The sequence below is a fragment of the Trachinotus anak genome, unplaced genomic scaffold (assembly GCF_046630095.1).
Source record: "Trachinotus anak isolate AG129_WGS33_773 ecotype Australia unplaced genomic scaffold, CSIRO_AGI_Tana_v1 ptg000031l, whole genome shotgun sequence".
NCBI lineage: Eukaryota > Metazoa > Chordata > Actinopteri > Carangiformes > Carangidae > Trachinotus > Trachinotus anak.
This window is the reverse complement of record NW_027273882.1, coordinates 5,074,319-5,092,181: the sequence shown is the minus strand read 5'-3', so window position 1 is coordinate 5,092,181 and position 17,863 is coordinate 5,074,319. Positions and strand designations below refer to the sequence as shown.

The 17,863-nt window shown below is 43.1% G+C and overlaps 1 protein-coding gene across 1 annotated transcript in view; it reads right to left on the bottom strand.

Annotated features, from left to right (window-relative positions):
• Positions 1 to 43: 43 nt before the first annotated feature.
• susd6 (sushi domain containing 6) overlaps positions 44 to 17,863 on the bottom strand; it is a 33,303-nt gene continuing 15,483 nt past the window's right edge. Inside the window, exons 3-7 of the mRNA XM_071468066.1 lie at positions 6,179 to 6,373; positions 5,415 to 5,609; positions 5,147 to 5,285; positions 3,369 to 3,856; positions 44 to 2,586 (exon numbers count right to left, since the gene is read on the bottom strand). Of these exons, the coding sequence (XP_071324167.1) occupies positions 2,561 to 2,586; positions 3,369 to 3,856; positions 5,147 to 5,285; positions 5,415 to 5,609; positions 6,179 to 6,373 (1,043 nt within the window). The 3' untranslated portion in view covers positions 44 to 2,560. The remainder of the gene's footprint in view (positions 2,587 to 3,368; positions 3,857 to 5,146; positions 5,286 to 5,414; positions 5,610 to 6,178; positions 6,374 to 17,863) is intronic.

Sequence of the window (17,863 nt, the reverse complement as noted above, 5' to 3'; positions counted from 1 at the left end):
CAGAGAACAGTCTGACATGAGTTTAAATAAACAACACATCATCTTCCACATTCAAAAGAAAGCTTTAATTAGAAAGTTATATACACACTGTAAAATTAAATTAAACTTTATACAAATATTAAATTACTATCTTCACACCCACTGCCATGTACAGAGAAAAAACCAAAGCTGAAAGCGTTGAAACTAAGAATCAGGATGTGTACTTTTTCAACCTGTTATTTTCAGGGAAGCAACACTGTACAACAGTGCTTCTGAATGCAAAGTTAATTTCAGTTTTTTTCTTTTCAATCCCATAATATTTTAATGCCTTGTAGCAAAAGAGAAGCAAAGGAATAGTGAAATATAGGTGCTTATAGGTTCACCATCATCATAATCACAGTAGCTGGAAAAGCTAAGGGGAGGACAGAGAAGGATGGACATTCGTTTAGTCGTGTCCACAACAGAAGTAAACTCATTGATAAATACACAAAGACAATTTTATGCATAGAATAGAAAAGAACAGAGTAAGGCCATTGGGAAAACAGAACATGTTGCAATATTGTAAAGCAACCAACGCGGAGGCTTAAGATTATACATCAAAAAAAAAAAAAAAAAGAAAGAAATGTACAAGTCTAAGGCAACATTCTGTTTGCATTAATAATGTAGCCGTTGACAATGATGGACAGCCACAAATGCCAAATAAAAACTGACAACAGAAATTCAGACAGGTCGTCGTGTTGTCTTTTTTCTAAGCAGTTAAGCTTGAAAAGTGATTCTCAGGATCCATCTGAGTCATGCTGTTTCCACGGTGACCAGCTCAACCACCAAAGCTTTCCAAATGGCAATGAAAACAGAGGATGACTTCTGATGAAACTGCATGATTCTCTCTTAACTTTGCGCTTGGCATTAGATCTGTGAGTGAGTGCGTGTGGTGGGGGTGGGGTGCTATATAACAAAACTTCATCATTTCACTGCAACCAGTTGCAGTTGTGTCGATAATGCACAAAAGTGGAGACTCTTCAGTTCAGTGTGAAGTGGGCGAGAGCCAGTTCCTCTAAGGAGACTTGTGTTTTCCAGCCATTCAGCAGAAAATGATAAATAATCTAGCTTGAGAGTGCATGAATAATACACACATTGTGTAGTGGACTCGTTGCCTGAAGTGACGCTGGTTTGTTCATGTGATTTATTCAACGCTGGGAGGGATATTTTCCTATGGTGAAAGACAGGGGACATTGTGAAGCCAGCCTCTGATCTGAAGAGAGGCAAATCAGGAAATGGCCGTATCGAGGCCTACCATATGAGGACATGTCCTCTCTTGCCTAGCTGACACACAAAGATGCAGACATACAGGCACGCAACACACACACGCACACACACACACATAGACTCAGATTTAACAACTCAGAGCAGACTGAACCACACTCCAAACAATAAATAAGTGAGAAGAAAATGAAACACAAACAACTTTAAAGTGTGCCCGGTCACCATGTTCAAAGACAAGCCTCTCCTCAGCTTTCAGACAGAATGTGACATCATGTCTCCCCATCCTGATACAAGTAAGATGTGTAGCACAGTCCTGGAACCAAAACACCAATCAGTCCCACTCATGCGACAGAAGCAGCACCTTTCAGATACTGAGCACAGCTGGCAACAGAAAAGAAAGGAGCAGGTATTTTTATAGCTGTGATATGGTGCTTTGTAAAATGCTGCACCCTGCTTTTAGCTCTTGTGAAGTGGTTCGCAATCCCACTAATCCATATGCTAGACGCCAACCGGATACACAGATAGCTAGACAGCTAGACAGCTAGAGAGAGAGAGAGAGAGAGAGAGAGAGAGAGAGAGAGAGAGAGAGAGAGAGAGAGAGAGAGAGAGAGAGAGAGAGAGAGAGAGAGAGAGAGAGAGAGAGAGAGAGAGAGATGGAGGAGGCTTCATGCTTCATTCGGACTGTGCTGTGACAGCAATAACTAAAAACAACATGCAGCATTCACAAAGAGGGCCATAAAAACCCAGCCCGTCACTCACAACTTTTCAAGTACAGCGGGAAGACGATTCTGTTTCTGAGCGCCACAGCATCAGGAGCGAACATCACAAGTTATTTTTTATTTTTTTCATCCGCAGTAATCCCAGACAGAGTCGACGTGTCTTGATTGCGAGCGATGTTAATATAGAGAAAGAGAACTACACCTGGGAGGAGGCAAGTGTATGGTAGTACATAGCCTATAATACACAACCTTGACTCAGTATGCATGTTTTACTCATATACATAGGATCTACAGGATTTATGTTGAGCTGGCACCACTTTATTTGTCTGACTTGTCTCTAGTTTGATCCAGCAGCTGGGTCCAGTGGTGCTCCATCACTGCTTATGATGCAGTGAGTGTTGGTTGTTGGCTTTGCTCTGCATGGGTAGCAATGGTACAAGAGGTTGCAATAGGGAATGGGCATAGTTCTAGTCTTTTCTCTGCTGGCTGCTGAGGGGAGTCGGGGGAAGTAGGTTGACAGCCACAGTCAGTCCTGGTCAGCAGTGACAGATAGTGAAAGAGAGGCTCTGCTGCTGATGCTGATAGCAGGCTGGCAAGCTTCATGCTTCCTTCAGCAGGGGAATATCTGCAGTGAAACAGAACAGACACATTAGAATAGAGCAGAGGCTATAGAGCTTGGTGCAGCCAGCGCTCTACCCACCACACAGTCACGTTATTTATACCTCTCAAATAGCAATCCATTCCATCACCAGAACCATTTCAGCGTAAATTGATTTTGGATGTTTTAGTCATTTGCAGTCGATCGTTTTGTCTGTTTGCAAATTTCGTCAAAAGTGCCAATAAAAAAAGAGCCACAGTTCTGTATTAGACAGGCTCCTTATTGGCTACTTCTAATACTATTGTCTAAACACTGTTTAACACTACATGCGTGGAAAATTTCAATGTTTAGCTGAAATTATTCAATTATTTGAATGTGGTGAGTAAGTTCATGTTTAATTAAAAACTTTATCCAATAGAGAGTGTAATTAATTACGACTGCTCTCTTACTGAACATCTCAAGCAGTACCTGAGTCTATACAATAAATCACACTGAGTGGGGTGACATGTCTATTAAAAAGTATTGATTTTGTTGGCCAATAAAATAACTCTTGACAGGTGTTTTTTGTCTTCACTAGTCCTTGGCAACAAAGGAAAAAGTTTGAATGAGTTTGTGTGTCTTGTTGTTAAACCAGCTGATATTTGCTCAAAGCACTGAGGTGGGCAAGGTAAGTGACATGACACTGCAGTGCAGAAATACCAAAGATCTGTTACAGGCAATTTAAAAATAGTTTAACAAAGACATTATTTACATGTGAATTAGATGGAGTCTCCTTCTATGTATGTGCAACACAAACTGTTCCCTCTTACCATCAGAAAATTCATCCGTAGAGGTGACAGAAAGCAGACTGTTCTGGTCGCTGCTCTCAGAGTCTCTACGGAGAGGTAGGGGGCCTGCACATGCACCCCCAGGGTGCTCTCTAGCCCATGATGATGATGAAGAGGAGGAGGAGGAGGAGGAGGAAGAGGGGGCCTGATGAACCAGCACCGTTTCTGCATGACGGCGAGAGGAGAAGGATGATGAGGAGGAAGTGGATGGGAGACAGAAGTCTAAGTCTCTGTGGTGGCGGGTTCTTCTGGGGCCCTGGCCTCCTGTGGCCCCCTGAGGAAGCCCCTCAGAGAGCACGATGGGGACTCGAGACTCTGGAGGAGCCGGGGGAGGTGGTGAAGAGGGAGGAGGACCAGAAGCACTGCAGGGTCCACTGCTTCCGTATACAGCCTCTTCATAGGAGGGAAGTGTCACCTGGACGCCCTCCACCATGATGGAACTGGCCTGGCCTGAGACTCCCTGCTCCCTCCTGACGCACAGAGGGACAAAGACAGAGTGAGGCAGACAGAAAGACAAGTGTGGACAAGGTGGATCACAACACTGGACTGAGGTTGAAAAGCACATTGCAGTCATGTGTGTTGCGTGCTGCAGCAGAACCTCTGAGTGGAGGTGATTAGTGTTGACTGTACAATCCCTTTATAGCAGGCTGCACTAAGCCCTCAGGCCCACTACACAATCAACAAGAGTGCCAATGAGCATTAGATCAAATCATTCTGGCCTTTTCATCACAGGGCCACAGCAGAGGTGGTTAGTGACTGTGATGAGATTAACTTCTTTTTCATACATTTGCTTTCATCTCTCAGGTATTTGACAAATGCCAACTTGTTTAACTAGTTGCCATCTCATGTGGACAACCTTACATAGCTGGTTTCAATCAAAACTCCTAAATGATAGGTGTGTCCACGGAAAGAATGACAATGAATATCTCTGTGTTCATTTGTAACATGCTGGGAGGTAGTTTTATAGCACCAAGTATAAAAAGGGCAGTGTTCTTCAAGAGCAAACAAGACAAAAGCTCCCTGGCAACAGCAGATTGTTTGAGGAGTGGAAGGCTGATAAAAAAAAAATTTTCAACATGTTCAAGCTTTTGATTAAAGTCAAACAGAAAACAAAATGTATCCAGAGCAACATGGAGGCTGACGGATCTGACCCAAAAACTAATAACCTATTTAATTCATGTGACCTGTAGATGTGTCAGGAACAACTTTACAATGGAGTCCATTAATGCAAGCAACAGAAGAGGGCAGAGGATCAGAGAGGTTTAGCAGGCAGGCTATCGACAACTTTTTTTTTTTTTGTCCAAGTCAGGGAAGAGACGATTAAACAATGCATTAGTCTAAACTAGCCATTTAACAGCTTGAGTGCCATGCACAATACTGCAACTCAAAGTGTGTGCGTGTTTTTTAAGCTTCAAATCTATTGTAGACATACAGACAGTACACGATTGTGCAAAATATGCTGAGTGAGTGATTACAGTTATGAAAGTGAAATGTTATAATGGAACTGATTGACATGATAAACCAGAGGAACCAAAATAAGATCTGGGATGTAAGAAGCTGGAATCTCTCTTTAGTTTTCATAAAAGGCAGCTAATAACCACTGGCATCAGACAGAGGTTACAAATTCCATCAGTACTGTTCCCATGGGTTATCATCAATTAATTTGACAATATTCATAAAATTGCAATCCAGATGTGGTGAAGTTGAGGATCTGACATATATTTGGGTTGAGAATGTGGCTACGTGTGTGTGTATCTTACCTGCTGTGATGGAAGGACTTGAGTTTTGGCTGTACAAGAACAAACAACACCACTAAAAGCAGGATGAGTGCCACAGAACTTGCTGTGGACGCCACAATAGACAGAGCCGGTATACCCAGCGGAGAAGTTGGCTCTTTGTCTGAGGGACACAAGGAGAGAGAGAGAGAGAGAGAGGGATGAAGTGAGAATGTGGTTCACTGATTCTGATCCTACATCTCCTGTGTGAGTACAAACAAAGACATAGTACACTGAAGCTGAGGTGAAGGACCTTGTGTTAGTCGGCAGCTAATTTGCATGGGACCGTCCCACTCGCCGTTCTGGCAGGTGAGGAACTTGTAGTCTCCCTTCAGAGCGTAGCCCTCGTCACAGAAGTACTCGATGACGGTCTTCTGGGTGAGGCGGTGGCAGGGAGATGGGTGGCAGCGGTAGCCCCCATTCTCTGGTTCAGTGGGGGGTGGACACACTGGGAAGAAGAAGAAGCAATAGAGATTTTGAACAATCGTGGCTGTTGTTTGTGTACAGAAAATGGCTGTAATCTCTACCTGTGGTCAGGGTTTGATTCCTGCAGTCTAATAAATGCTCAGATTTGGCTGAAATTTCCCAGTGTTCCCTGCTGGCTCTCAAGGACAACCTCACTGTTTGTGTTATGATACTGTGTGCTATTGAACTGATGTGGTATTTCAGTTTTGATGCAGTCATGCCCATTAGAGCGCATGCTCAACCTCAGAAGCTCATGAAGCTGAGTTTTTAGGAAGTGAGAAAGAAAATGAATGTTCATCAGCCCATGTACTTGAACTTAAGGGATAAGGGATTATAAGGATTTCATAAGGGATTTCTATAGGCTGGAGTTATTATTTCTCAGACAGACAGACAGACAAATTAGACTTGCAGATAAGCATAACCAGCCAAGAGTGACAATTTTAAAAACCTGCAAAACAGACCATAACAATAACCAATACAATAAGTAAAAGAAGTTTTCAGGGAACTTTCAGTTATGTCGCTCATATCCTCTGTTTATTGAATCGTGCTCACCATTACTTCTGATGCAGCGTGGTGGTTCATGCGACCAGGCTCCAGAACTGGTACAAATGATGGTGGTGGGTCCATCTGCAGTGTAGCCTGGCTCACAGCCGTAGGTCAGTAGGGTGCCCGGGAGAAAAGATCCTCGGTTAGCTTCAGTCTGGTTCAGCAGATCTCCGTGCTGCACGCCTGGAGGCCGCGCACAACCTAAACGCACAGAAACAAGTGAAGAGAGAGAGAGTTAGTTGGTTGCTTAAAGGCCTCAATGATAGAAACCCTTCCGATTTTGCTTCGTGAACAGGACAAACGTAAGATATGAAGCTTCATCCTTTGGTTCTAGGCTGGTCTCATGATCACTGACTGCTTATGTAAGGAACTACCAGCTGCAGGCCAACAGGCACACTGGCAATCTGAACTATATTTTAAAAATGCAAGGTAACAAGGTAATTATAAGGTCTATAAGTAACCTTAGTGGAGTTGAGATTGCCTCCAGACAGGATATGTAGCATCTTAATTTTCAATTTATGCAGGGATTTCCATGTATTACAGGCCTGCTGGGGAAACGAGGACAATTTGTCTCACATGTGGTCTGAGTTTTTGAAGAATTATGTACCAATATTATGTCAAATAAACCCAGTATTTATGATCACCAATAGAATGTTTATTATGGCTGGCTCCATCAAAGTCTGATAGAGAACCCTGATAGTTTCCCAGTGACTCTAAAATTTTACATTAACATGAGGCTGCTGGGATATTGTGCTATTCTATCATTACACTGACACAAAATGTCTGCTGGTCTCCTTCGCAAGGCCCCTGCCATTGGGTCAAACTACTTTTCACAGGGAAACTGTCAAGTTGACAGGCTGAGCTGATAATTAAAGCTCAGAGGTATTGTTACTTGAAACTAGGCTGCATTTTATACAGGCAAGAGAGAGGCACTGTATCAACATGACAAGTTAGGTAGCGATGCTGTGAAGTACAGAGAATATCTCAAGTGCCTACAGTGGATTAAAATGTCACAAGGAGCTTCATATAGATCTAATTACTCTCGATTATCTTCTGCTCATTAGACAGCATTCCTCTCACACCAACATTGGTCTCTCTCTCAGGCAGTGAGACTGGTTCTTTAGCAAGGCTTGTTTACTTGGCTCTAATGACAGACTTGAGGCTCTAAGCCAGCCAATAAAGACAGGATGAGGGAGAAGACCTGAAGTTAATTGTGCTTTGATCCACCTTCTCATGCTCCATCTATGATGTTGCAATGTCAGGCCTGCTTCTGGTGTGTGAGTGTGTGTTTCACTGTGGAAAGAGAGTAAATTATCTGAATTTGTGCTGATCTCCCACGGCTCCAAACACTGTCCACACAAGCACAAACACACACACTCAAATGTTAATATACACATGCACATTTGGAGCTGCAGTCTGGCAAGAGTAGAGAATCTAAATCCACAATCTGACATAACATTGCGACACCTGTGTAAACTGAGACACAACAGCAGGAGGCTGATTTCAATTTTAGTATTACTGACCAAAGTTCTGTGGAAATCATAGATAGTGACAACCCAGTTTTATTAGTACTGATCTGGCAGACAAGTGGCTCTGCAAGAATTTGGGCTTGGCTCAGTGGAACATTTTTAAGTACTAACTCTAAACACTTAAAAACCCTGTGGGCTATCACATATAAATTAAATCTGTCATAATAATGAAAGCTTTTCAGTGTTTATCTGTACATCTTATCTGTCTGATTTGTTAAATGGAATTACATGATGTGCAGTGATTTTTCTCAGTAACAAGGCGCAAACATTAGAACGTTTAAAACACCCCCACAATAAAGAACATTAATAATACCATCAACACTAATGAACACATGGCTCATTATTTAATCCTGGGTCTGAGTATTTATAAAATCATATTAGCCATGGTCTATTGCAGTGCCTTATCACTTGCTTGACATAAACAAACACACCAACATTGCAAACAGCCACTTTGTCTTGCCTCCGTGTCTGTTCAGAGATTGAAAGAGAGTATTTCCACAGCAGTGCCTCTAACACCTTCTAATCACCAGAGAGAAACGCCACTCTAAGGTGGCAGCACAAGATTAAATGCAAACACTCAAATGCGCGAGCGCCTATTCACACACACACACACACACACACACACACACACACATACACACACACACACACACACACACAGAAACAAAGTCAACACCCACAAACAAAGACACTCCCAGGACTAAGTCATGTAATACCAAAGGGTGTGTTATTGAATTCAGATGGAGGCAGATTTGCTGTGTGTGCTGAAGAATTGCTAAGTGGAACAAAACATGGATTTACCACCTAGTTCTTATAGATCTACTATGAAGCTATAGATGGGAAACTACTGTAGTGATGTCAGACAAAGAGCCATTTAAGAAACTAAATTAATGACTGAATGTTTGCCATTTTTGCTTAAAGATCGTCTTAAAACAGATGTATTATCAAAATACTTGCCAATTAATTTTCTGTGGATCGGCTTATCAGTTAATCAATTTACCATTTCAGCTCTACATTGTTAGTCGTTTCTTAATCTTTCGTAAGGAGACTGAAGAACAAACATCCTTTGAAAAAATCTTCCATGTTGAATCTCCTGTTCACAAACGCAATTACACCAATTACTTCAATTAAAATCAAAATTAGAGCTAGAATGATAAATCAGCTGATATTAGCTCACTGCAGAGAGAAGGAGGAGCATTTGTTGGGATTACCCAGTATTTAGCCATGACAAACAGCCTGGCTTAATGTCTCAAACACAAGCTGAAGGTTTGTTTAATAGGATACAACAAGTACTACTAATATTTCTTCCCCGGACACATCCATACTCTTGATCTCTCACATAGAAACAAAATCTGCACAGCCACATTTCAGGATGCCATTTGACACCATGACCTGAGCAGTTGTTCACTGAACTGCTTCGGTGCAACTAAAAGCCCTCTGAGGAGTAGATGGTGCTAATGGAGGTGGTAAAGGTGATGAATTGACGACCCCAGGCTGAGAGGCAGCAGGGGACAAAAAAGGCCTTAGGGTGCAGTTTTGGACAATAGCCTGTTCCCAGCAGCCACCGTTATGATCTTTTGTGGAGCTCTGCAATGGAGTCAATAGAACTGTAGAGGACTGATGAGTGTTAATGGGCTTCATCATCTTCAGCTTTTGAGCTGCTCTCTCATCTGCAGGATTTTCTCAGAGATTAAGGCATTAGCAAACACAAAAGAATGGGAACATTTAAGTGCAACGATTTATGTTATTCTTAAATAAAGACTAATGAAAAACTCTCTAATCATGCTGTCTACCATGTATTTAAAACACTGGACCATGTCAGTACCTGAAAACCCATCTGTAACAAAACTCCATAAGTCTACAGTGATTATACTACATACTGTATATAAATGCACTACGTGATAAAAACGAGGTGGGAAGCAGATTTTAACTACAGAATAGGGCAAGCTAGATATTCGACACATCTTCTTGTTTCTATTGTTCAGTTTACAAGTTCAGTTTACAAGGAGCCTCCCTGCATTGGCATGGGGTTTGTTGATGAAACACTAAGAAACAGTTACAGTGTCAGGCTTCACCCAATCAAGGGTCAATTTTTACAGAGATCAGCAGGTCACAGACGTCATTTAAGTCAGGTCAGTCTAAACCAGTGATTTTCAAGCTGGGGGGTGTCCCCCAGGGGCCGCATAGAGCCACTGAGGGGTGGGGAAAGGATGACCAGCCTCCCCTATCATTGTTAATGATTGATAAAAAAACCTGTGGGTTGGAGTGGGGAAGTTTAAACAAACCATGAAGCCAGTAAAATGTAAATTTTGAAACTTTTGAAACTTGAAATTTCAAAAGCCCAACAGACCAGGCGCTCCCTCACATGCAAGGAAAAGTTTGTAACTTGTACAAACCAGCTAGTTTTGCAAATGTCATTAGTACTTACTGCACTCATACAAGCACTTACAAGCCTTCACCTGCCTTGTAACATACACGGCCAAGTACCTTATTACAGTAAGTGGAAGATCACAACTTTTGAGACATACTGTATCTATTCTGTTATTCAATCCACAGAAAAAGTAATTTGCTGCCTTTTTTGTCAGATTTATTAGTCCCAAATAACAACATGGACCTTGAATATAGACTAGATATACATAAATGTACACACACACACACTTTCACTGCACACTACATCCCTTGAGAATAGCACTCAAACCCATGTCAGCTTAAAAAGTGAAAATGAAGAAAAAATGTGGAAAGATAAATGTGTCAAAAAGTGGCTGTAAAAACTTAGAGAAGTAAAGAAATTTAACTCAAACTCACTCTTCCACAGGATTATACTTGTCAAAAGAAGGCAGTGCCTAACTTAGAACAAGAATGTGAGACAAATATATAAATATATTCAACTTCAAATAATTCAAATAATTGAGCTGAAAAAAAAAAAACACTTTGAGGGTTGAGGTCATGTTTAAAAAAAAGTGACAAGAGTAACTGAAGAAACAGAAAAAACACATACTGACGGGAAAATGTGTTCATCATCCGATAAACAGAAGAGAAAAAAAGAGAGGGGGAGGGGAGAAAGGGAGAGAGGGGAAGAGAGCGCAGAAAAACGTCAGCATCATGAAGCACTGTGGCCCAGAGCAATTACAAGCCAAAAAGAGACATGCCTTGGCAGGTTGACCGATAGTTCCGTGTGTTAGGGAGAGGCTCTGTACAACAACAATGGGAAGAGGAGGCAGCGAGCTGCTACAGTACATACCACACTGTGGGCTGGGCTAGCACTAACACAGAGACTCTGTTAAAGGAAAGAATGAAAGCCTGGTTCAGTATCTAGAGACGGTGGAGTGGTAACGATATATAACCTTGCTGTCTCTCCCTTTTCCATCACCCTCTCAGCCTAGATTGAATGCTGGCTTTGAAAAAAAAAAAAAACACACACACACACGAAAAAAAAACTGATTAAAGCACGAAGCAATGCCAGAGTGGATTTCAGCACACCATGTTTTGTACTTATGAGGAAGGGAATGAGTCACAGTTAAACACAAGCTGTTCTCCCACTGGTCTGATGTTAAGAGTTTGCTCAAGAGAACGGGTTTTTCAGAAATGTCTAAACGACTTAAACAGAGTCACAAGTGCCTAGTGAAAACTAGTGGAAATTGTGAGTGGAAAAAACGCACTTAAATTATTCAAAAATTACAGAAATGTCCAGTACATTGTGTTTAAAATCAGAGATTATCCCATGTTTGCTTTCAATAGCCTACTTCAGCTTTGGCATTTGCCATATTGAATTAATTAAAATTGACATACAAAAAGGTTAAACTATTAGAAATCTTCTGGGCACACAACTGTAAGCTGATCAAAGGGTTTAATTGCTAAAAGGTTGGAGAAACACTTGAAGTGGGAGGACTGGGCCAGGACAGAGCCGCCATGAGGATGATTGCTAATCCCAACACCCAGCGCCTTAAGGCTGTGCTGGAGGAGACTCGGGCCATGGGGGGCGTTAAAATCCCCTGCCTTACTCTGAAGTGCCTGCCTGGCTGTGAATATCTCCCTTTCCCCATCTGTTACCAGTGGCACTCGCCTGCTAAGAGATTGAAGGGGGGGTGGATTGAGGAAAACCCCAGTGGGGGAGAAGACAAGGGTTTTAGCCCTCTTTGCCTAGGCAAATTAAAATTCTAATTATCCTCTATTACAAGCTGCGAGCGCTCTCAAGCAGATCAGATACTGATGACTTCTGCATCCAGCTGTTTGGTTGCTCCATAGAACAATAGGCCATAAAAGAGGGTGTGTTTTCCACTGTGTGTGTGCGCGCGCACGTTCAAGTGTGTTGGGAAGCAGGGGAATTTGTGTGTGTGAATATATGCTTAAGGGGGGCTGTGCGTTGGATTAAGCTAAAGACTGAGGGGATGATGATGCTCTCTTTGGCCTGGTAAATATGTTTTTGTTCCATTGTTGGCCGCTGTCCAATGTCCTCTGTTGTTGTTTTTGATGATGTTGCTGTCATTTTTGGGACGAGGGTGTTTTTGTTTTTTGCCACGTTCCCCTGTCTAACGCTAATCCATGGGATTTTTAGCCAAGCTGTTGTTATTAGAGTGCAGTACAGTGCAGCAGAGGCTGTGGTGTCATAGTGCTAGAGAGAATAAGATGGCTCCCCATTCATTTCTGCTCTTGGTGGATAGTTTCTCAAAAGAGAAGGAGACAGAGTATTTTTTTTGGTACTTTTTGCCTTTATTAGACAGCTGACAGTGTAGTTGAGGACAGGAAACATGGGAAGATGGGGAGACAACTCATGACATGGTCCCCAACTGCAATCAAACTAGAGACACAGTAGTTATATCATACTCATGTACCATGCCACCAACCAATGAAAAAAGCACAAAGTAAAGTAGTACTGAAATGATTAGTCTGTCAACTGATGTAAAATTTATCTGCAACAATTTTTATATTTGTTTTGCTATTTTTCAAAGAAAAACAGAAATAATTTACTGCTTCCAGCTTCACAAACGTTCTATGACAGTAATCTGGTTTTTGATTGTAGGCTGGACAAAACAATAAATTTGAAAATTTTTTTAACTATTGTGGGCCAAACAAGTACCTGATACATTAAAAAAAATAAATGAGTAGAGTAATTGATATGTAGACTAACTGCCTTCTTAAAATAAAGCTTTATCAACATGCACAAGAGCAACAAAATACAGACAAAACATGAAGCTTAAAAAAGAATCAGAATCAGAATCAGAATCAGAATCAGTTTTATTGCCAAGTATGTTTTCACATACAAGGAATTTTTTCTGGTGATTGGTGCAATTGATCAGCAACAGTGGGGCTCTCTAGCCTTGTTGATGAGGCTAATAGCAGATGGGAAGAAGCTATTTTTGTGGCGAGAGGTTTTGGTCCTGAAGGACCGCAGCCTCCTGCCAGAGGGGAGTGTCTCAAAGAGTTTGTGTCCAGGGTGGGAGGAGTCAGCTACAATCTTCCCTGCACGCCTCAGAGTCCTTGAGGTGTACAGGTCCTGGAGGGACGGAAGATTGCAGCCAATCACCTTCTCAGCAGAGTGGATGATACGCTGCAGTCTGTTATTGTCCCTCTCCGTGGCAGCAGCGTACCAGATGGTGATGGAGGAGGTGAGGATGGACTCGATGATGGAGGTGTAGAAGTTCACCATCATAGTCCTTGGCAGGTTGAACTTCTTCAATTGCCTCAGGAAATACATCCTCTGCTGAGCTTTTTTGATGAGGGAGCTGATGTTTAGCTCCCATTTGAGATCCTGTGTGATGGTGGTTCCCAAGAAGCGAAAATGCTCCACGGTAGCCACGGGGGAGTCACACAGGGTGATGGGGGTGGGTGGGGCTGGGCTCTTCCTGAAGTCCACTATCATTTCCACTGTCTTCAGAGCGTTTAGCTCTAGGTTGTTCTGCCTGCACCAGGTCACCAGACGCTCAGTCTCCCACCTGTAGGCAGACTCATCGCCATCAGAGATGAGTCCAATGAGAGTGGTGTCGTCTGCAAACTTCAGGAGCTTGACAGACTGATGGCTGGAGGTGCAGGTGTTGGTGTACAGGGAGAAGAGCAGAGGAGAAAGAACGCAGCCTTGCGGGGATCCAGTGCTGATGGTCTGGGAGTCAGACACGTGCTTTCCTAGCTTCACGTGCTGCCTCCTGTCAGACAGGAAGTCGGTGATCCACCTGCAGGCGGAGTCAGGCACGCTCAGCTGGGAGAGCTTGTCCTGCAGCAGAGCCGGGATGATGGTGTTGAAGGCAGAGCTGAAGTCCACAAACAGGATCCTGGCATAGGTCCCTGAGGAGTCCAGGTGCTGGAGGATGAAGTGGAGAGCCATGTTGACGGCGTCGTCTACAGACCTGTTGGCTCTGTAGGCGAACTGCAGGGGGTCCAGGAGTGGGTCAGTGATGGATTTGAGATGGGACAGGACAAGACGCTCAAATGATTTCATGACCACAGAGGTCAGGGCAATGGGTCTATAGTCATTTAGTCCTGTGGGCCTTGGTTTTTTGGGGACAGGGATGATGGTGGAGGATTTGAAGCAGGCTGGCACGTGGCAGGTCTCCAGTGAGGTGTTGAAGATGTCCGTGAACACTGGAGACAGCTGATCAGCACAGTGCTTCAGGGATGATGGAGAGACAGAGTCAGGACCGGCTGCTTTGCGGGGGTTCTGCTTCTTAAAAAGCCTGTTGACATCTCTCTCCAGGATAGAGAGAGACGTTCCTTTGGTAGGGGAGGAGGAGGGTTCTGATGTGGCTCTGATGTGGAGGTTAGTGTCAGGCTTGTCCCACTGTCTTTCAAAGCGGCAGTAGAACTCATTCAGATCGTTGGCCAGACGGAAGTCATTAATGGAGTGGGGGGGTTTAGGTTTGTAGTTAGTGATCTGTCTGAGCCCTTTCCAGACAGAAGCAGAAAAGGCTTAAAAAAAGCCTTAAAAACTAAAAATTAAATTGAGGCAAACTGCTCCTAAGTTAGAACAGCGAACACCTTTTGTTTGAAGTGAGGCTCTGGGAACATCAAGTAGATAGTAGTTGGCAGATCTAAGACACGTCAGGTTACTATATGAACATAACTAACATACTCAGGGGCTTCACCATGTAATGCCTGAAGGGTAACAACTAATCATTCTTTCTTTGTTAAAGACACGTGGAACGTGGACATAGAAGTCTATCAATAGCTAAAATTCAAAGTAGATTGGTGCACAGTGTAATAAAAGACAAAATGAGAAGATTCACAAAGTTTAGTGAACCTCAGACATTATGTTAATCTGTCTTCAATTATTATTATACTATTATAAATATTATCTGGTAATGTAGACTCTAACTAGAAACTATTAGGTGAGTCATAGTGCGTCTGCAAAGTGTGATATGATGTTAATATATGTGTGTAGAAAGTGAGATTCCTGGCTTCACCTTCGTTCTTTCACACATACACAAACATCACAGATTAGTTTTCCGTGAGAGACGCTTCACAGTATGACGTGACACATCTCAGTACACTGACCCGGGTGAATGACACAGGGCCGTAACATGGGACTCTCACTGTCTGGGTGAGCGATACTAGCAGTGTCATGTTCTACTGTGAGCAACTGAGAGGTCATCATGAAGTAACGCACACACACACCAAGAAATATCTGCTTTCATATTCTGTTCACTCATAACAGCTGGGCACTGACTCAAAGAGAAAGATGGAAAGAGAACTAAAGCACATTTTGTTGAGCAAGGGGAAAGGTTATGGGAAATTAAAATGTGAACAAAAAGGCGGACTTGTATTATTGTGGGGCAGAAAGAATGCAGAACAAAGCTAAAATCTCAAACCATGAAAGCCATTTTTCCAAAAAGCTATTTGTTTGATTTCCAGTGCCTCTAAGGGATGGTGGAGGGACTGAGGAAGAGTGGAGGAGGAGGAGTATGAAGAAAAGGATGAAGAACAAGGAGGAAATGTGAGGGAGGTGCCTGCACCTTTATGTAAAAGCCTAAGTACACACACATACAGGCAGATGGTTTATTCACTATGCAAGTGTAGGTTGCATGTGTCCCAAGGCGCCTTTGTAAACAGCAGGTTTGTCTTACTCACAGACAACCTATCTCTGTTGTGTGAATGGTTAGGGGCACAGGAGATGAATCTGAGTGGTAGACAGAGCAGTGGGCTCTCAGGTCATCACCACACACTCCTACAAAGGCCGAGTGATGTCTGTATTGTTTACTGGTGCCAAAGCCAGCGGTGTCATTTCTACAGTAAACAGGAAATACGCCTCAAAAGACGAGTCAAAGAGCTGTGAGCCTCCATGAGAGCATATCCAGAGAACTTAGCTGACCACTTGTGACATCTCTTCCTGCAGCTGCAACACAGAAACAAACACACTCGCTGCATACATCCATGGTGAAGGAAGTCTCTAAACAGACAGAAACATCGTCCCTCTCCCCACCCATTCCTACCCTGCTGTTGCAATGCATTTAGAAAGCCACGTGTGCTGCCATTACACCCCATTGTCCCCGCTCACTTAGGGATGGGGCACAGCGACAGATTTAAGCAGCGTGCCTCCAAACAGCACAACAGACAACTTTGCATTTGAAGGGTTAAATATGCATGAGAGGCCAAAGAGGGTTAAGGCAGGGGGGAGTACCACCATTGTGTGACCCTCTCTTCAACCCCTAAGATACAAGCATACACACACATGCACACACTTTCTGCCCTCGAGTAACAGATGGGAGGATGTTAGCAGAAGCGAACACTGAGCTCCCCCTTCTCTCTTCTATCACCCTCACTCCAGAGGACAGCTGGGAGGCAGACATTCCTTCTTCTCAGCTTTCACAGGAAAACAAAAGAGTGTGTGGGACCCCTCCTACACGCACGTGCATGTGTTCTCACACACACACACACACACACACACACACACACACACACACACACACACACACACACACACACACACACATTCAAGCCCCCCCTCCAAAAAACTGTCAATGCAACTGTGGGCTGTTCATATTTCAGCAGCCTGAGCCTGCCAGCCAGCAGAGGTACGAGTGCTGAGCCTGGGACATTTGTTGAAGGTGAAAGTCAGAGAGATAATCCCAACCCTGCTTACCAGAGCTGGCACGGTGATGTGTTAGTATGACTCGAGCCACTGGTGAGGGCAGTGTTAGTCTGTCTAAAGCTGTAATAGTATGGAAATTTTAAAAAACTGCAGTAAGACAAAAGCTTAGTCTGCAGCTGGCTGTTCTTTTCTGGCTGACTTATCTTTACCGGCACGCCTGGGTTGTTTGGTGAACAGGTTCACTGCAATAGCACAGGACATACCGTACTACAGACAACACACTGGTGAGGAGAAATGGAGCAGTCATATTGCAGAGAGCAGGAAGACTTAGAAGACAACAGTAACTGTTTATATCTCTTATGTTAACACAGTGGGACATGAGATTGTAGTGATGTATCCTCGTCAAAAACACAAAGGTAAGGAAGACAGAGACTGTGTCCCACATTTAGAATTACATCTCAGTGAGTGACTCAACAATGCAGTCATTGTTACAGCCTGATGTCCATCATCATTCTAATGAAGCCCAACTGGACCTTGATACAGCAACTGCTCGAGCAAGTCACCAAGAGAGTGAACAAATGGCAGCAAGCATTACTATCCTATTTAACACATGCAGCCTGCTCTGCTGAGAGAAGTGGTATGCCATTTGTTGTTGGAATGTGTCCTGTGTTGGGTTCTTACATGCTAACATTCAGTGTGTTTAGTATACAGTACAGACCACTGCAGATTGCCTTTACATACAGGGAGTACTAACAGGCGAAAGTGCAACAGATCCACTAGTCATAAAGGGAAGCTGATCAAAGGACACACTTTAATTGCAGTTAATCCTCCTGGTGATGTTGCCCTGGGGTCCCACAATCCTTGCATTTTTCGGATAAACCAGATGTATTGCCGATATAATGTAAAGCCTGAACTATTTCTAATTTTTGTTTGCTCTGGGTACAGAAACTGTCATTATGCAAAACAGTGGGTTCATCTCTTAAAGAACACCACTGCGAGTGCGTTCAGTGTGTGAGACGCTACATTAATTCTACTGAAAAAAATAAGATTAGCCACATCTTATTTGTCAGGGACAATGAAAATATTCCCACAGAAATATATCATGGTCCTGGGCAACTATCCATTAGCCTCAAGTAAAAGCCA